This window comes from Crotalus tigris, unplaced genomic scaffold (assembly GCF_016545835.1).
Source record: "Crotalus tigris isolate CLP2741 ecotype Arizona unplaced genomic scaffold, ASM1654583v1 scf7180000018585.330925593:3314079, whole genome shotgun sequence".
Lineage (NCBI taxonomy): Eukaryota > Metazoa > Chordata > Lepidosauria > Squamata > Viperidae > Crotalus > Crotalus tigris.
In genome coordinates, this window is record NW_024097088.1 from 923,056 (window position 1) to 948,398 (window position 25,343).

Genomic DNA, 25,343 nt, shown 5'->3' on the forward strand with positions numbered 1-25,343 from the left:
AAATCTTAAAGAAAAAGAATCATTTCAAAACTGAAAAGCTCAGAAGCCCATCTGCATTCACTGCTTTTCAAGGAGACGAAGTTGATTTGCTTATACCACCACCTTGTGGCTCTGAAATTAAAATTTTGAAAAGTTCCCAAATTCACAGAAGTGTTTGGAAAACCCCAACTATTTTGTGTCATGGCACCTTAAGTACAAATTTATAAAAATTAGGGAGTTTGCACATTTATGATGTCATGATTGCTTCTAAAAGCTCCTGCAACTAGTGGGCTTCAAAGATCACAAACCTCGAATCATGGACCACAGTATATTCAGCCAAATAAACCACATTATGATTAATGTACTGTCTGAATACCACTTTTGAGCCTAAATTTTAGGCCTGTCCAACCTATAAACTTGGTTTGTCTATCTTTCTTCTTCCCTGAATGTTTTCTTGGTCTGTTTTCATATTTATACTTGATTTTTAATCTTCAACATACAGTACGGTAGGTTAAAAAAGTACCCAAATGCAACATTTCAACAATAAACCAATTATCATCCTGTCAGTACAAAATTGATTTATTCTCAAGTTCTTATGTTTTGTTATATTTTACCTGCGATGCATGTTAAAAGCAGTACGCCGTTTAATGTAACTCAATTTGGTTTAAATAAGATTAATGAATAGTCACAAATGTTTTGTGTGTTATCCTATCCCTGATTTGGGATGTTTATATCTTTCTGTTGACAATAAATTAGTTAGTCATCCGCATGTGTAGGAAAGAGATGGAAGGTCGTCACAAAATGGGTCCTGCAACACAGTAATGCAAAGTCTACCTTTATGGAATTATGTGTGACTTCCACGTTTCATGAGGCAACTGGACTTTCTGGTTTTTCTTTGAAGATGTTTCGCTTCTCACTCAAGAAGCTTCTTCAGCTCTGACTGGATGGTGGGGAATGGAAGGATTTATACTCCTTGCAGACAGCTGGTCATTTGTGTTCTTTTAGAGAGTCATTGAGGCCATTTGGTGGTTTATCTGTGTCCTCAGGATCACCTGAGTAGTGCAAATGGGTGTGGTGCCTTCTTGGACCTGTGGAAAGGACTGTGTTGTTGACTGGAGATAGATGATGTTGTATCCCTACCCCTCTGTTGAGAGAGGGCTGTTCAATTTGACATGGATAGCCTCTTTGACCCCTCCTTCAAACCAATCTCCGTAGACTTCCAAATGTTTTTTGAGTTAGACTGGCTTTGATCTACCATGTAAGAGCTATGTACAGGAATGTCACCAATATGCTCCAGACACTTGGTAACAAGTGATCAAGGAGGAAAATTCCATGGGAAGAAAAGACAGGAGGGAACAAGAGGGGAAAGAGGGAGAGAGAAAAGGCAGAGTAGGTGTGATTATACCCTGCTGCACCTTCATTTGGTATTGTTGTGCTTAGGATCACCACACTCTTATTGCTTCAGCTCTGGAAAGTAGACATCCCCATCTCCAGAAACCATCAATAATTCCACACAGTTCAGGCATATCATGAGGAACATTTAGTTATCTTTCATACATTCCCTCAACGTAGTTTTGAATTTATTCTGCAGATTAGCTATCGCTGCTCTCCTCACTGTCCTCACTTCCTTCTTCAGTGTTGTCTTCTTTGGGGGCTCGGCGCAAAGGATTGGCACACGGGCTGCAACACCATCAAGAACAAAGACATAAGCTTTGCAGGATGTGGTTCCCAGTCAGTCGGGAGGACACTGGGTGAGGGAAGAATGGCTGACTCTTTACAAGGAAGTCCAAAGGGTATTTTTTCCAACAGGTTGGAAATGAACCTCAGATCTTTTGTTTCCAAAGCAGGACTTGGCTTCTCTCCCACTTTGGCAACTTTAAGACTTGTGGATGTCAACTCCTGGAATTCTATACCCAGCATGCTGGCTGGGGAATTCTGGGAATTGAAGTCCACAAGTCTTAAAATTGCCAAGATTGATCAACCATTACAAAGCTTACCATTTGAGTACTAGGAGTCTCTTGGAGGTAAGATAGATAATGTTTTTTCTATTCTAGTGGAAAAACTGTTCCATTTTGTTCTGTAATTCTATTGAATTAGACAATTGTGGTTATCCATCCAAGGATGAATCTGGAAAGGCCTGCATGCACAACCTTCTTTCTTTCATTCATGGCTTTTGGGACTGTTGAAAAGTTTTGGAAAGTTTTAACTTATACCTCTTACCTCCTTTTCTTACCTTCTCTCTACTATGAAACAGCAAAATGGAAGACAGACAACAGCCAACATTCCTCCAGTGCCAACGGCAAATATTCTCAAAATCCGTTGAGGACCTATTGTGGTCAACATAAGCATGTCTGGCATCTAATCTATAGCTGAAATTGTAAACTTTAGACAAGTTGGAGAGGTCTTACCCTTTAAAAATAAGCACCTTGTCACAAAATAGCAATAGCACTTAGACTTATATACTGCTTCACTGTTTTACAGCCCTCTCTAACCGGTTTACAGAGTCAGCATTTTGGGATTCTGGGAGTTGAAGTCCAGAGGTCTTAAATTGGCCAAGGTCAGGCACCATGAGGTAGAAGACCAAGGTTGGACACGCCTGATATAGAAGATCTCAGATTGGTTTGGCATGATCTGTTTTTCACAAACCCGTGCTGGCTGCTAGTTATGACTTGGGTTGCTTCTAGTTGTTCGTAGATCTGTATTTTGATGATCTTTTCTAGGATCTTCACAGGTATTGATGTTAAACTGATTGGTCTGTAGTTTCCTGGGTCCTTTCCCCCCCTTCTTGAAGATGGGGACCACACCAGCCCTTTCCCAATCCTCGGGTACTTCCCCGGTGCTCCAGGATTTGTGAACGATATGGTGCAATGGTTCTGAGATAACATCTGCCAGCTCTTTCAGAACTCTGGGATGTAATCTGTCGGGTCCAGGGACAAAATATAATACCTGTTGCATACAAGTATTTGTCCTGTAACTATGCAAGACGTTCTATACTTGAAATTCATTAAAGCTATCAGTATAACACTTGGATTTGTAAGTCCTTCTTTAAACCATCATTTGAATATATGACTCAGCTATCCCTAGAGGATATAAAGTGGATAAAGAAGATACATGAGACAAAATGCCACTTACGGTCTTCAAATGGAGTATAGCAGTCTAACTGAATAAATTTTCTGGAAGACACACAACATTTGTGTTCTAGGCACAACGTCTGGTTGATGTGCTCTCCAACTTTGCAAGCCACGGCTTTCTGATTTCCTCTGGGCCAGCATGCTTTCAGAAAGACAACGGAAGTTCTAAGATTTGAATCTCTCTCACATCCAATCCAGGCAATATGATTCAAGTTACTGTACATATTAGCCTCCCGTAAACCCATATTTCCTCAAAAATGTGTTGAGAATTATTCCTCAATAAGGTTTACATGGGAGAGAATGGAGCAAAACTGGAATAGTTAAGGACGTGTTTTGGAAAATATATCCTTGAACAAGCTGAGTTGGGAGTAGCAGAATGCCATGGAGAAGAACACCCATGACATGGTTAGAAGATACAAAGCAAACTTTAAACTATAATTCCTAAGCAGCAAGTTGGAATCTGCTGCTTCCTTTAGGCACCCCACCCAAGAAGTGAAGGAACCATTTGTGTAATTTTGTGCCCTGATAACTGGACGTCAAAGAACCGCAGCTGTATAGTTCTATCTCTACAGGGAAGGCTGAATTAATTCTCACTTGGCAAAGCCATCCATTGCTTGCTCAAATAATTTCAGTTGCCAACATTTTAGCAGAATGAGATCTGAATTCATTCTCAGTCGGAACATCCCACGGGGAAGAGTCATTCATTGGTTGCCTTCTATTGTGTTTTTTTTTTTTTTTAACCACCGTGGATGTTCCCTTTTCAGAGTTATCCCTTCATTGTCAAGGGGTTATCTTCTCAGCAGTCTTAAGCAAGTTGGCTGGGAAGAAGGAAGCAAGGCCAATCTTTAGCCCGGCTCCATAACACATTTCAAATTATTGAGTATCCAAGGAGATTGGCATTCAGGGAGAGGTGCTTTCATTTCAACAGACAGAGACCAAGAGATCGGGCTAGGAAGGAGTAAGGAGTAGAGCAAATTCTGATGGATCGGTCTCATTTATTTTCTGCTCTGAAACCTGGATTCATTCTCTATACACAGAGGGTCTCTGTGTGTTTTTCTGCGTATGTTTCAGAGTAACAAACCCAACAGTTTGGCGAATGAGTAACATTAAGGCAATCTCCAAGGTGCACTTACTCACAGGATTGAAGAAGTTTTCCACCTTTTGAGATATGATTTCTGCTTTTGTCCTTGGCTCACTAGGAACCATGTAAGATTCATTTCGAACTTCTAGCGCTGGCAATGAAAAACCTGAAGAATTGGAGTTGGGGAAGTTCAAGAAATTGCGAAGTGTGTTCAAGGTGGCTAATTTGTCTAACATCATACTTTTGAGAGTCCTATTTGCATTTAAGCTGGGCCTTTAGGCATTATCTAATATCTAGTGACTTTAGCCATCAAGGTTTCCATTTTTTGCTCACTTGACTAAAGACACAAACAAAACAAGGACATGAAGTTCACATGCAAGTCCTTATGTAGTGTGTTTAGCTTTTTGCATGGCTTGAACCTATTGTGAAAACCATGGTGTAAAGTATTAGTAGATTGGAATCCAGCCTTTGCAGCACATTCAAATTACTGTAAGCACCAATTCTATGATAGTATGGTTGATATGAGGTTTGATATAAATCGCAATCCTGAATATGGGATTTGGAAAGGCACACAGAAATATTGATTTTAGATCTGTTTCAAGTTTGCTTTGACCACTCTTAAGGACTTGGCTAGAAGGAAATCTGCATTTATGCAGGGGTCAAAAAAAGTTAAGATGGCAGCCAGAGCCATGTGACCAATCATATGGTTGCAATCACCATCAAAACTTTTGAGACATAACCCCTGCCACACAGATAGAAAACCTGTTGTGTGATTTTTTTTTAAAGTTGTGGACAAAGTTAATCAGAACAGGGAAGGGTCAATACATGGAATGGAAACCTGTTCAAGATCTCTCTCATGCCTCTGAGCCACAATTTAACTATGTTGGCGCACAATGCACCGATGCAATTTGTTTACATTTAGGGTAGTGGACACAGATCCTTATTTTTCAGCAGTTCTGCAAAATTCCAGCTCTGCTGAAGGACTCCGGGATTAAATTGGGGGCCTCGTAGACGGAGAGGGTTCAGGGAAGCAACGGGGGACCAAATTCTTCACTAAGGTATGCTTACAAAGTCTCTTTGTAATACTCACTTGGATTGACTGCATGAAATAATACGCACAAATATTTGGCTAAAAGCTGGAGCACAAACCTCATTATTGGTATCATTCCTGAAACGACAGGAAAACACCCCCATCCCACCCCCAAGCCCATAAATACGCATTAGGAGATACAAAAGTCAATAGGAGTTAGATTTTTAGTACCACAAAGGAACTGCGATTCTTGATCCAAACAATCAATTTCTTGTTTTTCTGTTCTATGACAGATTGAGTTGGGTAGCCTTCTTAATCTAGCAAAAATATAAACAAACCCAGTAAATAAATAATGCCATCTAAAACTATTAAATAAGTTGCTAGTTACTAAAAGGAATGAGATATTTACATTTTAATTCCGTAGTGATTCCAATGTTAAGCTACTTAAGTAATAAGCCTAGTAAGAGACATGAATGAATGAATGAAAAAGTAAGCTATCACAGATTGTTACTTAATATTATTAAATCATAAAATAATGGTTTTAGCATTCTACTTGGAAGGAGGGTAAGATTCTAAACAAGGGAAACTTAAACCATCTTGCGGTGAACAGAGATGGCAATTGAGCAGAATGCGGCCACTTCCTGGAGGTCATTTATGAAGTGTTTGTTAGGAAAGGGAGAGCAAGATCAGCACTTTTGACTGACTGTTAAGAGAATAATTAAGTTATGACAATTTGAATAAAAGGGGAAAGAAATGGGGAAAAGCTATTAATTCAACTTCCTTCAAGGGATAGTGTATTGGTGTGCCGCTGAACCTTTCCAGAACACTTGAAGATTAAGACAGAGTCTGGCTAATGTAAAGGCTCTTTTGTGTGTTGGACAAAATATTGGTACAGTTCTTGGTTATTGAAATGGTCTCTTTAGCATTCTAAATCACGTATTTTTGGAATAAAACTTAGACCCTTTTCTAAGCCCATACTGCGAATCCCTACAGGTTTCTCACAGCCAATCAAGACTAGATATTGAAAAATATTTAGGTAAAATTTCATTTAGCCGCAATGGTGTAAAGTTATTTTGGAAGGTTAAGGTAACTAAAGGACTTGCAAAGAGTAGCTTGAGCTGGTTATGTCAGAGAGCAAAGCCAGAATCAGGCCTCTCTGAGGTTAAACCCATTTTTAAATTTGATGAGTAACTGGCGATTTTTCTGGAAATACCCTTAGAAATTGGGATCAAGGTTTCTTCTGCAATAGCTACAGATTGATGCACCACATAGCAGACAGCTCATGATTGTAGCTCTTGAGATTTTAACTGTGGCCAGGATATGCCCGTTACCATTGTCGGTGGCAAATCAAATGGTGGAGTTGTCAGAAAGGCAGGATGGGAAATAGGAAAGGATGCAAAGAACTTGAAGAAAAAAAAAGAATGTAGAAAAATAATTGGAAGCTGAGAAAGAGGCTAAAGGTCCCAATTATGACTTGTTTTCCTGGAAATGAAAAAAAGGAACAATCCCATGCTTACATCCAGGCAGAAAACCCGGACTATGGTTATGGATGCTGCTTTAATAGAATGATGGAAGCCAACCTATCAATTCCCCAACAATATACAGCCTTGAGTAGGCAACTTAAAAGTTCTACAATTCCTACAGACAGGGTTGTAATACCAGGTCATATTAAACTTGCGGTGAGGACTTTGGCACTCATCAATTATGACTGTCCTGTATTCTCCAAGGTGCAAAAATAACAGTGAAATGAAAAACAAAGGCCTACCTTAATTCAAGATTTTGAAGATCACCGTTTAAAAAACCAACACCATTAATATAAATACTGTTGTCTACCGTGGAGTAACCTGCTCTATTCCTTCAGATTCACTTCAATCCACATTTTTTTTTTTTTTTTGCAATCTTTGTAATCACATGCCCAACAGAGATGCATAGGGAAGCTGTGGAGGATCCATCACTATGGGGATCTCTATTGTGACTTACTCACTGAGAAGGAGGGGCTAAAAGTGTTGGGTTGTCATGGGCGGTCTTGGGACAAGATGGGGCACAGTTCTGAATGGGTCAGAGCACAATTTCTGACTGATTGGAAATTGTAGGTGCATACGTGGAAGACAATTTGTTAGGGAGAGCTGCAAGGGAAATTGTTTGGTCCCGTAGGATTAGTACTCTTCATTCTGGAAGGAAATACCAATTGGACATTCAGCCTGCAGAGGACAATGTAAATACGAGGGAAAAGAAGTACAAACTAAAAGAAACAACTGGAATATTCTAAAGAGGTACTACAAATGAGTGGTTGTCCCAAAGATGTTTTTCCAAAAGGCCAACTGGACTTCCGTGGTTGTTTCAAAAAAAAAAAAAAAAAAAAAAAAAACACCAGAAAGACCAGTTGTCTTTGAGAAAAGCACCTTTGGGACAATCATGATCTGGATGATTGAGAATCACTATGGACACACAACAGAATGGCAATTTAAAAAATTCCCCTTGAAATGTCAAGTATAACAAACCATTCAGGGGGTCAGTCAAAGTTCCCTTGCCTTCCTAATAGGAGATTCTTAAATGTGAAGACCCTGAATCTGCATGGATTTCTTCTCTACGGCCTTTCAAGACTGCAAAAATTATAAACAAGGAGACGTAGATAGATGCCACTTCTTCACTGGGGTCATCTTATAGCATCATTCAAACAGTGCTAAGCCACTATTAAAGGAAGGCTTTGTATCTGTTGGGTGATGCTTAGCGGAATTGGAAATGGCTAAAGATACTATTTATATCCACTGTTAGTAGTAGAGTCTACTAGAAATTAACAGTCACCAGCACAATGTATAACTATGATCGTGCTCCACCTTGAACAAATTAGCACAATCACAATATGGAACCCCTCCTTTCCCCCACTCACAATTATCTTTTCCCTAGTGCTAGTGAAAAGGAAACAATTCAATTGTCTGCCTGGAAAAGAGAGGTGTCTAATTGTACTTTACTTGAATGTTGTGGCCATTCAAAGATATCTTTCAATCTTTAAAAAAAACTTTTATTTTTTTGTTTTCAAAATAATTGTAATTTATTAGACCATATGTGAAGTTGCCATTAAGGAAGTGAGCCCAAACATCAGACATTTGCTGCACTTTCAAACCTTTGAAACACGCATGATTCTCAAAATGAGTCTTACATTTGGATTTACAATTTGTTTTTAAAATGTACCAATACTTAAAAACAGTGAATTTTTTTAAATTGAAAGGGATACACATTTAAAGCACAAAAATACTGCAAAATGTCATTTGAAAATGGTGATTAATCTGTTAACAGTTTTAGTTAAGTCAAATCTAGTTAGCACCTTACTGAAGTCAGCCTCGAGTGTAAAATTAGTGCATATAATAGCAAACATGTACGTTTTGACCAGTAATAGCATGTTACCAGCCTGTTCTTGAAATTGAAAATATTTCAGTTTTCACACTTCTGGAATAAACAATGTTTCCAATTTCAACACAGAAAAAACAGGTTCCTGCTTTAAGTTGATTTGTTTAAAGCAATCATTTATAAAGATTGCATCAACATCCATTAGCAGAGGAAGATCCAACTTTATTGAAACTGCTTGCATACAAAATATATTGCACTATAACCAAACAAATGTCAACATAAAATCCAATCTGTTGTAGCTAATATGTACAGAGAATATTGCCCAAGAGCAGTTACATTACAAGGTCATTCTACCTTGGTTAATTATCTACAGTATTTTAAACCAAACAGATTACAGATGATGTGTGCAAGGTACCAATTTCAGTTTTCAAATACTATACATTCCCCCAAAAATAAATAATTAGAAATCAACATTTAATGTTTGGCAATATTTAAGACTTTTTTTTTAATATTCGTTAAGTTGTGTGCAGTTTGTTGCCATTTTTATATGCTTGCTTGTACGCAAAGGAAAAAAAAAGATTAAATGAAAAAGCACAGAAACAAACAAACAAAAACCCAACACAGACTGGGGCTGCAGTTTGTACAATTCTGTACACAATCAGCAACACTCCCACTGGAGTAATTTTAATAAAAAACAGAATAGCTTAAAATGAATGTCCCACTGAGTTTATTTTGCATGTAAATTTCATTCATGATCAGAAATAGAAAGCATGCCTCATCCCCAATTATGGACAACTAAACCTTACACCAACTTCAATTACAAGTTTTTAAACTATTTGTGAATGAGACCTTAAAAACTGATCTATATCCAATGCTGTCAAACTACAGTATATCCCTGAATTTTACAAAGAATCGCGTAAAACACAATCATCTTCCTATCCCATCTGAGATAGGGCTCAAATCTAAATATCAAAACTGTAGGGGAAGTGAACAACAACAACAACAACAAAATCTTTTAAATTGGTCCTCTGGCCACAGAGCTGACACACATTATGAACAAGTTCTGGTTTGTTCCCTCGGCAACCATTAACTGTATTGTCACAATAGGGAGTATGCATTTAAAAAAAAAAACAAAGACAAAAAACACCCAAATCCCTGTCCTGACTAAAAAGAGGGGAAAATAAACAAACAAATGGGAAAAAAAGCCATCACTTCAGTAACATGATCTGCCATTATCTTCAGTGCAAAATAGGTTTCTATCTTATAAACAGCCTAATGATGTTGATGCAAGAAAAAATTATGGAAAGCATGCATTCTTCTAATAAAGTATTAACTGTTGGAGAGGTTTTGCTACATATATATTATACATTTAAGTCCTATTCAGATGTTCTGCCTGAAGAAGGTACAGGTGGGGAACCCATGGGCTCTTCCAGGTGAGGTGAAACCTTCAGGCTACTAGGAACCCAATTCAGGCCTCCCTGCTCAACCCAAAGAAACTGGGTGCTTCAAAGGTGGGGCAGGTACCTGTGAAGACTTGGGAGTCAAGCTCCTAGGAGGGTTCCTGCACCCTGAGCAGGCCTAGCACCTGAACGTAACAAGAGTTCAGCATTTCCAACTCATCTTCCCTGATTTCTGCTTCCAAAGAGAATATTCCTACCTGCCAAGATATAAAAAAGGCACATACCATACAACTTTTTTGCTAATGAAAATGACAATTTAGTTACTTTACATAGAGAATCCGGGTTCACTAAAATACTGAAAAAAAGTGAACCAAAAAGTGTGAATTGACACAGGACGTAAAAGCATAGCTTCAATTTGTTTTATTTATTTTAAATGAGGAGGTTTTAATAGATTGAAAACAGAAGCCCAATTTGATTACCGCAAACACTATTTATTCTGAAAATTGAAGTTTAGCAGTGATTTTGACCAGATGCGTTAAAATGGTACAACTGAACAGAAATACCAATGCACAGTTCAGTATTTTTAAAACAAACAAAAGGAATTCATTCATTGTTTGAAGTGCAAAATGTACTTGAAAGCATTTTGTTTTTCAGAAGTTCAAGGTATTTTAATGCAAGTATAATGTCTTATTTTGAAAAAAAAACTGCATACTGCTGATGTTAAAAAAAGGCTAACAGAACTTTTTTTTCTTTTTTTAATATATTTCATGCCCTGCGCCCTCTTGCCTACTATTTGTCTTTGGCCTAACAAGTTTCTCTAATGTGGAATAAGATTTACTGGAACAGTTTAGGAAATACGACTTCTCAAGCTATGCAGTTTAGGGCACGCCATTCACCAACGGTTGCTGACTTTCTCCGCTGTCCGGTTTTTCTTTCTTCGGGTTACGATCCTTACCCGTCCGCAGCCGGCTACCTTCGCTGGAGGTATTCTGTAAGGTTTTAGTGTGGACACTCCTTTCATTATTGCAGTCAATTCTGATCTGAAATAAGTTACAGTTATATAAAGCATAGCCCTTGGGACAATAGGGAGCACCCACCGAGAGCTGCCAGAGAGGACTTAAAAAAGAATAATAATAACAGTTTTTTTCCTTCTCCAACTGAAGTAGACTCTGGGAAAAATACATTAGTTAAGAGGCAGGCAATTTGAATATTGTGAGGTAGCATTTTATAGTTAAGTTACTGGCTTAATATATTGTGCGTTATATACAAATATACATTATATAAGTTAGCTATTATTTTGTTCAACGTGAGCATGAAAAAATATCTTTAAAATAAATTATGTGCTGACTTTATCTGAATCTGTAGGACTTAAACTGATCCCCTGCGCCCAAACAGGTAGTTCTCGACTTACAACAGTTTCATTCAGTCACTGTTCAAAGTTACAAACAGCACTGAAAAAAGTGACCATTTTTCACATTTACAATCATTGGCAACATCCCCGTGGCCACGTGATCAAAATTTGGACACTTGGCAACCGACTCATATTTATGATGGTTACAATGTCTCCCAGGGTCAGGTGATCCCCTTTTGCCACTTTCTGACAAGGTTTGCTTAACAACTGTGGCAAGAAAAATAATAAAAGGGAGCAACACTCACTTACCAACACAAATTCTGGACTCAACTGTGGTCGTAAGTCAAGAATTAGCTGTATTCTAAAATATTCTTCTGAACCTTTTGGGAAGTGGGCAAATTAAAAACATGAATGAAACCATAGTAAAGCCAACTAAGACTGATGCAGGGACAAAAACACAACATATGTTGCCATGCAGCTAAGCATGTTTCATTTGTGTATCAGTAAAGAGACAAAACTTACCTGAAGTGAACCCTCTGTTCTCCCTTTAGCATCTCTTGAATTGCGTTGACGGTTGTCTGTCCTTGACTGCTCCTCATTTCCTGCATATCAAATTTGGATTTTAGGAAGGCGACTTTGTAAACATTTAGTCTGTCTCTCTGCCTTTTTTCTTCTTGTTGGCGATTTGACCAATATTCTTCTGGTGCTATTGTAGTATACAAGCTAATTACAAATATTACTATTAGCTATGGATTCCCCCCCCCCATTATCTGTAGGTTACATTTGAAGCTGTCCAGAAAAACCTAATTACATGTCAGCCTGTAAGTGTTATTAAGGCATAAAATAATTCTAAAGCTTGGAAACGCTGCCTTTCGTTCACAATTTGAGAACGAGCCATTTCCACCAAGTTTATCTTGAAGAATAGGAGTCCGAGAAAGAATTGCTATGTTATTAATTAATTAGGTAAGCAAACATTCTTCAGCTAGTCCCAACAATATTTCTGGACATTTTACAGGATCAACAGCAATTTGATCTTCCAATCTTAATCAACACAAAATGTTATTGGAGGGTTTTGTTTTGACGGCTGCTTTGCAGATAAGCGAGTCTTTTTGTCACCGCCCTCCCCTTTCCTGACAAGACCTGCTTGATCTCTGGCAGGTGATTGAGGCTCTCCTACATTAGCTTCTCAATCCTGTGCTGCTTTTTTTATTAAAACATGGCTGGCAATTTTAGGATAAGCAGGCCTGAATTTAAGAGCGCTTACCTTTGAACCCTCCCCGGCCTCTTCCGCCTTGGCCACGTGCGCCTCCTCCGCGCCTTCGCCCATCTCCTCTGCGCAGGTAGCTGTCTCGCTCTTCTTCCGCTGGGGCTAAGGACCAGTCACTAAGCTCATCTCTGTGATCAGACTCTGTTTCAGAAGCATTGGATGCTTCAGAGTTAGTTCCTATCGAAGAGTTTGAAAAAACCAAGACATACCACAGGCCATTTTTATGAGGTTTTAGAAAAACCACCCCACAAATTATTACCAGCTGATACCGGTTTCCTGTTGTAATATTTTACAGTGGGGAGAAGTATGGTATTATTATGGTATTGCTACGATTTAAGTATTGTGTTTGAAAGTTTTAGCACCTCCTGGATATTTTTACTCCGTGGCAGCAAGGATTCAAGGGACATATGGGATATACTAAAATTAAATGAGCCAGGTAACAAGCTTGGAAGGGGTCACATTTCTATGCAGAAAGCACTTTTGATCATTACAGCACAGCCTTCAGACTGGCTCAGCCTCCCTGACTGTCCCCACTGTTAAGAATTCCAGAACTTCAGGCCTCCAGTACAAAGTCTTCCAAGCTACCCACCTGAAGCGTAGCCTGGGCCACGCCTGCCGTGCCCTCGGTTCCTGTAAGGTCGGCCACCCCTTCCGAGACCAGGACCGTCATCAGTCATATACACCTTTTCTTTATCGGGGCGATTCGGGGGTGGCCTTGATGTGGCTCCGATCTGTCGAAGCTGTTCATCAATCTGCAACCTCTCCAAACGGAGCTGATCCACTTCCTGGGGGGAAAAGAGGCAGTTAATCAGAAGCTACGGTTATTCTAAAAATATCTGTGTCTTGGTTCGTTTTAAGGCAGCACAGGAATTCATTGAGGAATGAATACCAACTGTGAGAATTAACTTAAAGAATGAAAGGGAAAACGGTTCAATAATTTTGCGTTATAACAGCTGGAAGCCAGGCTCCCTCTTCTTGCCAAGGCAAGCCAGTGGAACGCTCACCTTTAAATAATTGAGGTGGTAATCCAGAAGAACGGTGGCGTTGGTGATGCTGTCCTTGGTGCCCACAAAGACAAACGGGACCATTCCCTAGAAAGCAAATCCATAATCAATTGACTTCCATGACACCATCCACACCACTCTAGTACCAGCACTCAATGTGCAGGTAGTCCCTGACTTACAGCAGTTCATTCAGTGACCGTTTGAAGTGACAACAGCACTGAAAAAAAAAGTGACTTAGGAGCATTTTTCACACTTTTGACCATTGCAGCACCCCCACGGGCACGTGATTTACATTCGGATGCTTGGCAACTGGCTCATATTTATGACGGTCGCAGCATCCCGGGTCATGTGATCCCCTTTTGCGACCTTCTGACAAGCAAAGTCAAGGGAAAGCCAGATTCACTTCACTACCGGGTTACTAATTTAACAACTGCAGTGATTCCACCTAAAAATGGTGGCAAGAAAGGTCATAAAATGGGGCAAAACTCACTTAACAAATGTCTCACTCAGCAACATAAATTTTGGGCTCAAGTGCGGTCGTAAGCTGAGGACTACCTGTAATCTCATTGAACATTTAATGACTTATGTTTTAAGTAAGCCTGCAAATGCAGTCTCTCCACTTCGTCAGACCTCAAAACCGGGTAAGATACGTTTCTCAGGACCTGCGTTACATGGGGCGGCCAAGGGAGAAATTCTCTCCTAAGCAATCCACCCTACATTTTAATTTATACTGACTTAACACGCAAACCTGCAACCTGTACTGGTCTATGATACACTGTAACGAAACCTGCAATCCTGAAGTAACCGTTTTCTAGGCCTAACCTGCATGCTGAGACAATGGAAGGATCTTCAGTAGTGGCACATCGGAACAATCAAGAACACGCCTTAACATTTTGAGGAACGGGAACAGTTTAGCTCCTTTATAAAGATTCAGCTGGCCTAGCTATTTAGCTAATATTACAAAAGGCAGAACAATGAAGTAGCTCTCTGAATGGTTTGCAATAAAAAAGTAGATGGTTGTAGAAAATATGGAACATTACTAATGCACGTACCTCTTCCTGTGGAATATTTTTATCGTTTTCAGCCTCAATTCGCACTCTCACAACTCCAGATTTATCCACTATCTCTTGAATGAGTTTTCCATTTTTTCCTATAACCTTTCCTATAAAAAAGTACACAAGAAAACATTTCTTCAAATCAGAAATATTAGGAAAAATGGATGACAAGTTAATTCCGCCAAAAATGCTTCCACAGATGCTCAAAATATTTCATTTCTCTATCAATAAAGTACGTCTGTTGTCACAAGGACATCAGATGCTTATGTCCCTTTGATAGGCATCTTTAAAAACACCTGAGTACTTATTTTCAAAAGGACTCAACTTTAAAGATTTATTTTCCTACGTGCCGAGATAACATCGGTAATTGCAGGAAATATTTATTAAAATGGATGGAAACCAATTACTAGACATGCCCCATTAAAATGAGATTTAATTAAGTCTGACAATAACCTCCGTTATCAATATTGCAAGGAGAAATCTGTGTCCAATTACCACAGTAACTTCACTTGTCAAAAAGATTTTATTCAATTGATGTCATGAAACAAGGATGGCAACCAAATCAAATCCTTGTTTTCAGGATTAAAAATAAACTTATTTTGTGAAGTACAATAATTCATTAGAAAAAAATCAGTATTAAATTCAGATCTGCAAGATACGAAACGGAATAGCAATGATCCTGGGTCAACAGTTCCTTGTAGCCAGTTTGACACATCCCTTGTAGCCAATAAGACAATCCTATTAAGCTACAGCTTCATTTTAAGTCAGCCCAAATGATCAGAATTGCTATTTACGTTAAAAATAGATTAATCATATTGTGAAAATCTCCTCCCGTCTTAGTTTCTAAAATAATCAGGTTTCAAACGCACATTCTGACAGACTTACCTACTAAGTTTCTTGGGACCTGGATGACATCTTCAGCAAATTCAAGGTAACTTCTGGCCTTCTTCACTGCATCTTGATCCTAAGAAAAATGTGTGTTTTGAAACACTGCAGTGACTCAGAATGTCAATGGATATTTCAATGAAAGTCGCTTCAGAAATGCAACTCACCTCGCCATAAATATGGAATGTACAAGTGTCTTCATCAAGATCAATTGCTGTCACCCCTGGTACCTTCCGGGCTTGCTGGATGTTAGCTCCGTGAGTGCCAATAGCCAGACCCATCAGATCTTCACGTACAACAAACTGCTCGTGAAATCTTGAAGCAAGCTGCCTAGAGCTCTGGAAAGACACTCTGGGTTACACATAAACATTTGATATGAAGGCACCAGGAGTCACTTTTTTAAAAGATGATAGATCACAGGGTGTTCCCTCTCGTTTATTATTTGGGCATTTCTTCGCCACTATGCCAAGCAATTGCATCAAATGACATGGATTAGTATAGCCATTGTTCACAAATGATACTTTCATTGGCACACTGAATTTATTTCAAATATTCACCTGGGGGTGAAGTTACATGGATTCCTGGAAGGCAACACCTCCCTAACATAGGTGCCCACCAGATATGTGAATTTAATCCCAAAAGTTGCTTGGCAAATGTGATAATTGTTTGGAAATCTTCTTTAGAAAACACCCAGGTTAAAGAAAACTTATAAATTCATCTGAAAAAGTTCGAGTAATAGTGGAAATTAGATCAATATTATCCAAGCTAAAACTCATTTTTTGAAACACTCGTCTTTCTGACAAACAAAATATCATACTGCAGGTTAAAACAGTATATTGGCATGAAAAAAAAATCTAACTTTTCCAAATATACTAGAAAGCACATCCCATCATCCACAACTGTGGAATGGTCCAGAACATCTCAGGGAAGGTTGCCTCACACCATGATTTGCTGATGTTTATGGTATTGTCGAACTTCAGTTACTTTGCTTTGGCAGCAAGGTGGCTACATCTATAAAAAAATTATTACAACTGTTACCTCTAGTTGTTTGCTTGCTTCTTCATTTCTCATTATCAAGGATAACTTGGTTCGAAGACTTCGAAAGTGCATATCAATTAACATATTTGCACGTTTTGTTGTTACTTCATTAATAGACTAAAGAATTAGAAAGGAGGGGAAAAATCTCAATTAATATTATTACAAAGCAGAACATTTGAATTCAACCCCATCTTTCCAAAAGGAACTTACCAAAATGATAAGCTGATGAGCCTCAGGATCGTATGTTACAGAAAATGCCCCAACTGCCTTTTTGAAATCTTTGTGAGCAGATTCTTTAGCACACCTAAAACAAGAATTAGACCCATGATTAGAGAAAGTGCTGTTATTTTGTCCACAGAACCTCAACAATAACAAATACAATCCCATGCAGTTTAGAGAATCATGCTGGCCCTTCACTATTGTGACACATTTTACACTGAATCGATTCATAAATTGTTTCTGGGAATTAACATTTATGTTTATATTTTCATTTGGTTTCATTCAGCAATTAAATTGCAGCTTAATGCTATGAAACTGTTCGCACTGAAAAACATCATCTTTAAAATCCTTTAATTAAATGCTAAGTTGCTATGCACAGTTGTAATGCATTGAAAAGAAATAGTTGGTAAGTATCTTATTGGGGGAAAATGGAATAGTCATCTTAAGAATACTGATTACAACTTTATATAAAGAATAATGTTGCACTTACATTTGCCTTAAATCTTCAGGTACATCAAGTTTAATCTTATGAAAAGTATCCTTGGTTGCAGGTTTGTTAGGATTGACAGATCTCAAACGCTCAATTGTGACTATTTCATTGTAGGTAGCATCACAAGCAGCATATTCTATTACATAAAACTAATGGAAAAGAACAAATTGTCCAAGACACTGTATAAGTAGGTAGTGATGTTTTAAGATTACATTTTATATTTGAAGGTCCCACTGCTTACTTTTTGTTCCAATATTTATTACAGTAAAACCCTAATTTAACTGACTAATCAAAGGAATAGGGGTTTTATGAAAGCCGCTACTGCATTAAATCCAAATGGGATTTTAACCACGTATGAAATGGCAAATGGGAATATAGGCACATGTATTTCTTGAATTTTGCATACATAGAAAATGAAAATGGATTTTACAGATATAGATGCACCAGCATACAGAAAGATTTCCCCACTGCATCCAAAATCTACTAAACTAAGGTTTCTTAAACTGAAGGCTTAACTATATATTTAGAATCCAGTAAAACTAAGAGACTTACAACAATTTAAAACAGAGATCCTATGAATAAGAACAAAGTATTAAATATATATATATTCCTACCTCACCCTTTATCATTCTCACTTTAGCCAGCCACCAGCAACACGGTTCCTTTTCATTAGCCCTGGAATAAACCTAAATGAAATAACAGTATAAAATATTGCATTGTTACACAATAAAATGTTGTCATCTGGTGGAGAAATAGCACAGTACAATCCTAATGTCATCATCACACTAAAAAGTAGGTTTTAAAATGAAACATCCAGCAATAATCTGATTTGTTAAATTTAACAGGCTCAGATCTCAATATACTGCTAACATGGTAAATGCTGGTTCAGTTCACATAACCATGGAGTTCACTTGGTTTTGGGCTATTCAATTTTCCTTAGGCCAAACATATCTCTTAGGATTACGAACCTAAAATGAGGAGAGACACTCAAGTACATCACCTCAAGCTCTTTAAAAGGCAGGAAATAAATGAAAAACTAATACACAGAAAAGGGATGCCTATAGTGGCAATTGATTTTAATCTTCTTTAAATTGCTCCTTACATCAACACCGCTTGCAGTTCATTTAACAAGAAACACCCTTCAGCTAACCCGGAACAATCTGGCAAGTAGTTTTTCTATTGACAAATGGTACATGGCAGAAATGGAAGCTGACACTTTCTTACTGCTATCCCAGCCTTATAAAATCTTCCATATGTTGGTATGTTTACATTTGATTTGTAACACTGGGCCACTTCAAAACAGTCGGTATATTCAACTTCTTGTACTTATGGTCAATGAAAGCACCTGGAGAAAGTGAAGTTGTTAAGATTGGCCCATTCCAACCTCCATATATTCAATAAAAATGAGATGGTATTATATATTTGTATTGCAATTTTCTAAATCAAATGTTAAAGTTCGAATGATTTTGTCCATTAGAAGCTTGAAGGATTTACAAAAGTTTCGGTTTTGTTTAATGTACACAAATTAAATGGGTTTGTCAAACTGGGTACAAAATGTGGACAACAAAGAAATTCTAGTTCAATATCCATCCTCCCCAGCTTCTTCATGCTCAGCATAATGGCTAATCTCTGATTAAAACCAGAGCAAGAAAGAATATTTAAAAAGCATTTTTGTGAGGCTCCTCATGAGATCAAGAACTTCACTCACTAAGAAATGCTTGGCCAACTCAGGATGTGGATGGTATAATAATTGCCAATGGCAATAGTTAGTCCAAGTATTAAGTCCATGCATGATGAAAAAGAACCTGACTGGACCCCAGAGAGATTGAGGGGAGAGGGAGACGATTGTCCAACCCACTTTGATTTTCATGCAATCATGTCTGCTTACAAAAATATACAGAGTGTTACAATAAAGAACTTCAACTGGAATTTCTGTCCAAGAAGTACTCAGCAAAGCCAGCCCTGATTTTTTTAAAAAATAATCCTTTAGAGCAGTGGTTCTCAACCTTTTTAATGCCGCGACCCCCAACCGGTCGTAAATCGAGGACTACTCAACCGGTCGTAAGTCGAGGACTACTCAACTGGCGCAGCACTATTTGCAGAATGGGACTTTTGGCGGGCTCAGCAGGGCAGAGACAGCCTGGACAATTCCTATTGGCTTTTGAAAGCCAATAGAATTAGACTCTATTCAGGAGAGTCTATTCTATTGGCTTTCAAAAGCCAATAGAATAAAAGGGAGTAGCACAGCTAAGGAAAAGGGGGAAAAAATGGCGGACTGCGTTGTTTGGCGACCCCCGTGAAATGGTCGTTCGACCCCAAATGGGGTCCCGACCCACAGGTTGAGTACCACTGCTTTAGAGTACCTTTATATTTATTCTAGAGAATTATGTTCTTAAGAATTTCAAGCTTGCTTATTAAACTAGCCCATCACACCCATTGCCATTAGAAGAAATTAAAGTATAATTAAATTAAGGGACCTTAATACCAGCACACCTATTTAGGTTGCATGAGTCAGGTGAAACTTTTGTGTAGCTAGTGTCATACTCTGCTACATATATTCATTCCTTAAGTTATGATGATGTGTTTGAGTCCAAAGCAGTATCCAGTGATAAGTATTTGTCTCCTGTGATTGAACAAAAGAGTGTCCAAGAAAATGTTATGTAATAGAATTGAGAAAAAAGGAACACGCACTTGAAGACTACTGCAAATATTTTTTCCTGAAAGGCAATCTTATTGTTATTTCACCCTCATTCAAAATGTAAGATTAAGATGGGTCTTACCTCAACTTCATCACTTTCATTTATATCTTTATTGTACCCTGTAGGTGGAGGAAACCTGACATCGTGGAATGGAATCTGTCTATCTGGCTGCCAGCTAAAATACACAATAAAAAAAAAACCTAAGGTATTAAAAAGTAACAGTTGTAAGGCAAAAAAGCACACCAATTCAGGAAAGATGGACATTCTAAAATTATTTCCAAGGGACTAAGCGAGATAATTGGGTGAAACTGAATGAACATACAGCTAAGTCAATCTTGGATTTAAAGCACATCCTTGGTAATCATAGCTGATAAACAATGGCATATAAGTGAGCGTGTGGAACTGCATATAATCAAGTAAGTCAGAAGGTGGGGAAAGAATGGAGAACCCCTTCAGTCCTTTGTGCTTAGCACAAATAAAATAGGACTTGCAAAGGGGAAGATTATGCTTCCCTCAGTGCCCAGCAGAGAAATGATGCAATATATTGTTATATACTTTACACTATATTGTTAAAAAATAAAAATAAACAAGAGTATCTTTTCCAAAGAAGAACTAAGTTGCAATCTGAGTTTATTACTAAAATTGGGATAGTGTTTTAACTATATAAGGATTTACAGCAGACATGTCAAACTCGTGACGTCGCGCAACATATCGGGGCAGTTTTGCCATTGCCGGCAATGGGGTGGGTGTGGCTTCTGCATGACGCGTCCAGCCCATGGGCCGGCAGTTTGACACCTTGATTTACAGCATGGGTACTGAAGTCAGCTCTCTTGAAAAAGAACTGCTGTTCATTGCATTTCATCCCATGTGAAACTTTCTGGTTATTCTTTGGGATATAAATATAACATGAAGCTAGGTTGCTCATCCCAAGAATAACAAAGATACAAAAGCTTATGCAAGTTTTGGTATGCAGAACATTAATGGACGATGGCTACAAAGAGAGCTCATCAAGGTGGCTCCATAAGGATGGAGAGGGTAGCACTGCCCTAATCAGCTTCCAAGAATCCAAGAAAGGATTTATTTATCAAACAACCTGTTTCAGGAAAGAAATATTTGGAAGTATGCAAGAATGACATTATACTCAAAATCTAAATTTGTTCAGCATCACATTTTTAGACAGTTACATCTTTATAAGGTCAATTCCAGATAATACTTACTTATTCTCAAATGCAACTGTTATTGAATCTTCATGGACATCTTTCACAAATGCCTGAAAGAAAGAAATAAGATTTAATAGCATATTATATATTAGTTTATTTTTGATATTTCTCTTATCACAAGAGGGCCACTTTGAACATTCTAAATATATTATATTGGAAAAGCATCATGGGGATAGGAGTGATCCATCCATAGAAAACAACCTGGCTACTTATGGGACAGATTGAAGGTTTCAAAAAAAAAATGTATGTCATGTTCATGGATGTGCCAGCTATCATTCTAGGACACCAGTTGCTGGCTGAAAATCTAGGCCTGCTGCCGGTCACAGAACTATGCTCATTGTAAGCAAGTGAAGATTGAAACTGGACTGTGAGGTGCTAGAGAAAAAATGCACTGAGATTCAAATAATACATCTTGAGCCAAGTTTAAATCACTGGGCAAAATATTTTGATGAAATAGCCCTAATATATTTTTCTTCAAAAGTACTAGACTGCCATAGTGGAAGTGGAGATGAAGCAACTATCACATCCTGATGATTTCACACTGGCTGGGTAAAAAAAGAACACAAATTTCACTCAGGGAGCTATAATATGGGACAAAAGCTTTCAATGTACTACTTCAAAAGCAAAATACTGTTATGCTATTCTCTTTGTATTAAAATTCATGGGCTGACTGTTTCAGGGTATACAAAGTCACACTGAATTTAATGGCTGTTACAACAAATTACAATGCTGAACTTACAGACATATCTTTTTGAAGTAAGGATAATATACTTGGCTATGCTGGCAGTTTTTTTCAAATCCTAACATTAAATGTATTATCTTGAAAATTAAGATCCACTGATGTAAATGGGATAAACCTTATGAGAATATTGCGTTTTAGTCTGACCAGAATAAAAATGTAATCAAACTAGCTGTTGAAACAGAGAAAGAAGACATCAGCTGTTTAGTCTGATAGGGTTCACTGTAAACGGTATTATATGCAAACATCAATAGAACTGATTTCTCTTTATTTCATTCTTTCATTCAGGGATTCTCAAACTGTGGATTAGGACCCCCAGAGAGATTTCAAGCAGTTCAGTGTTGGCAGTTCACACTTATAAACCTTGCAAGGAAAGTGGAAATGTTGTCAAAACTTGTTCTGGACTTTCTCACTTTGCCTGCATTATCCTCTGGTGGCAATTGTGGTATTACAAAGTTTGAGAGCCCCTGTTTTAATGGAAAATTCATAGGTTATGCGATTTTAATCTGAACTGCTTGTTAGGTCAGATGTTAAACTCTGAAATCTAAAAATAAAAGAAATCATTTAATAAGTTAGGTATTGCAAATTTAGAACAAAGTCAGAAAACAAGGTTAGCAAGATACTATTAAATAAAGATATAAATGCAATGCAATGCTCAAGTAACAAATATACACTACAGAAGGAGCTGTTCTTTATGCTTCAGTTATACTAACAGTGGAAAACTATTTTCAACATTGAAACTTAATGTTCTGAAAATATGCACAAATCTAGCTGGTTAAAAATTAAAATTGCTAGATCACAAAATTTAGTACATATATTCATCATATCTCTGAAAGAACCACATAACAAATCAAGATTATCTTGAATTTCTATGCATGAATTTGAATAACAACAAATGCTTTTTTCCCTTGTTCATGCATTCCTTTGTTAACATAAGCACTTGCTTATTAGATGAACTGATAAAACAATATGCTTATAGCATGTGAATTTCCATTACTGACTTAGATTGCAAATTATATTTGGATTGGTCAAATTTATTTCTTTTTATTATTTAACCCTATGTCTTATGTTATGTAAGCCTGCTCAATGACCAAAATTTGTAAAAAAACCACAAAAGTATGCACATTAGAATCCTACGCCAGAGCATTTAAAAAAAAAAAAACTTAATGATGCTTAGCTGCTTCAGCAGAAAATAAGCTAGATCTAATGTATGCCATGTGGTTGCTAAGAGTCAACACGGACTTGAGGACACATAACTAAAGGTAAGTTTCTAATTTGAACCATAGATAACAAGCACTGCATTCCTGGCTTCAATGATCCTTTTGAATCTTTTAAAAAAAATATATGTAATTTCAGGCAACTGAAAGCAATTCAGATGGACCACCACACAAACTGTTTCTCCTGTTCTTGGTAAAATGCAATTTATTTATTTTTTTGTTAATTTACACACTGCCACTCTCAAAAGCACAGCTCTGGCTGGCTAACCACTATTAGGGTATTTGATTTACTTTACCCATTAGTAACATTATCAGTATTCATTCAGATTCTTCAGATGGTTCTTCCCAAGTTTTTCCTCAACCTGCAACCTGTTACCTCCCGCCAGACCCCTCTTTTCATCTCCATCAAAGTGCTGTATACTTGTGTTTCTCAAGACATGATCCCAGGACTCCAGAAAAGGGGAGGTCCCCAACACCCTCCCCAGGGATCTGCAAAATAAAGTGATTTACCATCCTATCTAGAAAAAGAACCCAATTTGAAAATCCTAGTCCATCAACCTGAGAACCAATAGTGAAAGCAAATGCATCTACTTTCACTATGGATATGGTAAATATTTTTCTTTATGCATGTATGTGTTTGTGTGTATATAATTATGTATATATTTGTGTTTGTGTGTATACATAATATACTTGTGTGTATACATAATATATATTATGTATACATAATATACATATATTATGTATATTATGTATACATATATATATATGCATATGCACTTACATTATGTACACACATAAAAATACATATGCATATATACACACACATAATGTAGACGCATATGTTTGTGTATGTGTGCATATATACACACACATGTATATATAATGCATGTATATACATAATATACACAAACGCATATATATATATGTATGTATGTATGTATGCATGCATGCATGCACACATACATTATGTACACACAAATACAAACACACACATACATATAACGTGTAAGGCATATTCCTGGAAGCAAAAGCTCTTCGGGGGTCTTCCATCCTTTTGAAAAGAGAAAAAGGCTCAAGAAACACCTCTGCAAATGCCTCCCCTCGAGTGGCATTTCTCCAAGGGCGGCCTGGCGAGTGTGTGTGTCCCCGAGACCCGACCCTTACAGGGCTCCCACAATCTGCAACCAACCGACAAGTCCGGCCTTTGATCTCTAACACAATAACGGAGGGGGAGAAGAGAAACGAAAATGCATAGAAATCCAAACTCGGGGGGGGGGGGGGAAGGATTCCTGATGCTTCATTAAAGGCTTAACCCTAGCGCCCCCCCCATCTCTCCCTCCCTCCAGATCCGAGGCAAACTCCGCCCGGGGTCCCTGCGATCATTCCTCTCCCCCGGCAAAAGGAAGGGCCGGCTCGGAAGGCGCAACTTTCCACTTCGGGGCGGCTGCTTTCCGCTCCCTCCCACCGAGCAGGCCGGGGAGGGTCGAGTCGAGGGGATTCCCCTCCTCCCCCAGCGCCCTCGCGGGCCCAGCCAGCCATCCGGGCGCGCGGGCGGCCTTACCTTGTAAAAGGCCCCGTTGGAGCCGCGCACCTCCACCACCAGCTCCTCCATGGCCAGGGCGGCGGCGGCGGCGGCCCCGCGGGCCAAGCGGCCCGTCGCGCTGCCGGCCTTGGGGAGGGCGCCCTCGGCTCCCCGCCCGGGCGGCGCGGGCCGGCGTCGTCGCGGGCGCTCTAGGCCGAGCGGCTGCGGCGGCGGCGGCTCCTTCTGAGCCCTCTCCTCACGGCTCGTCGTGATGGCGGCGGCGGGGGCGGAGGCGGGCGTCGTGGCCCCGAAGGCGCCGGCGGACCGCGGCCTCGGCAGCCCGCGAGGGACGGCAAAACGGTCGCCGGGAAGGGGCGGCTGAGGCGACTGAGGCGGCGCGCGGGGCCCGGAGCGGGGGAGGGGCGGCGCCGCGGGCCGCCTGCCTCAAATGTAAACATTAAAAGCCTGGCGCCGTCACGTGACGCGGCGGGGGCTCCGCTCCTCCCCTCGCCCTCCCTCCTTCCCTTCCTTCCTTCCCTCAGGCGGCGGCGGCGGGAGAAGCGGCGAGCGCGGGTGGGAGGGGCCGCGGAGGGGAGGGGGAGGAGTGAAAGAGAGCGCGAGAGAGGCACGCAGGCGCGCGCGGCTTGCGCTGCGCCTGCGCACGCCCG

The 25,343-nt window shown here is 39.1% G+C and overlaps 2 protein-coding genes across 4 annotated transcripts; both read right to left on the minus strand.

Moving 5' to 3' along the window:
- Nucleotides 1-1,325: 1,325 nt before the first annotated feature.
- On the minus strand, nucleotides 1,326-7,543 carry FMR1NB (FMR1 neighbor). The gene is made up of 6 exons (XM_039354663.1): nucleotides 6,987-7,543; nucleotides 5,282-5,359; nucleotides 4,244-4,357; nucleotides 3,112-3,252; nucleotides 2,213-2,306; nucleotides 1,326-1,659 (listed from the first exon to the last, which is right to left on the minus strand). The coding sequence occupies exons 2-6, from the start codon at nucleotides 5,355-5,357 to the stop codon at nucleotides 1,572-1,574; spliced, it is 513 nt and encodes a 170-aa protein (XP_039210597.1). The 5' UTR covers nucleotides 5,358-5,359; nucleotides 6,987-7,543; the 3' UTR covers nucleotides 1,326-1,571.
- A 1,227-nt stretch (nucleotides 7,544-8,770) lies between these two features.
- On the minus strand, nucleotides 8,771-24,899 carry FMR1 (FMRP translational regulator 1). 3 transcript variants are annotated; one of them, XM_039354709.1, is made up of 15 exons: nucleotides 24,715-24,899; nucleotides 21,195-21,247; nucleotides 20,059-20,152; nucleotides 17,893-17,964; nucleotides 17,279-17,427; nucleotides 16,780-16,873; nucleotides 16,570-16,686; nucleotides 15,699-15,869; nucleotides 15,532-15,610; nucleotides 14,644-14,753; nucleotides 13,592-13,678; nucleotides 13,177-13,372; nucleotides 12,585-12,728; nucleotides 11,843-11,922; nucleotides 8,771-11,009 (listed from the first exon to the last, which is right to left on the minus strand). In XM_039354709.1, the coding sequence occupies exons 1-15, from the start codon at nucleotides 24,763-24,765 to the stop codon at nucleotides 10,848-10,850; spliced, it is 1,659 nt and encodes a 552-aa protein (XP_039210643.1). In that variant the 5' UTR covers nucleotides 24,766-24,899; the 3' UTR covers nucleotides 8,771-10,847. The 3 variants fall into 3 exon arrangements, with proteins under 3 accessions (XP_039210643.1, XP_039210644.1, XP_039210642.1); XM_039354710.1 differs by having other exon boundaries at nucleotides 8,771-10,958; nucleotides 12,585-12,764; XM_039354708.1 differs by having other exon boundaries at nucleotides 12,585-12,764.
- Nucleotides 24,900-25,343: the final 444 nt, after the last annotated feature.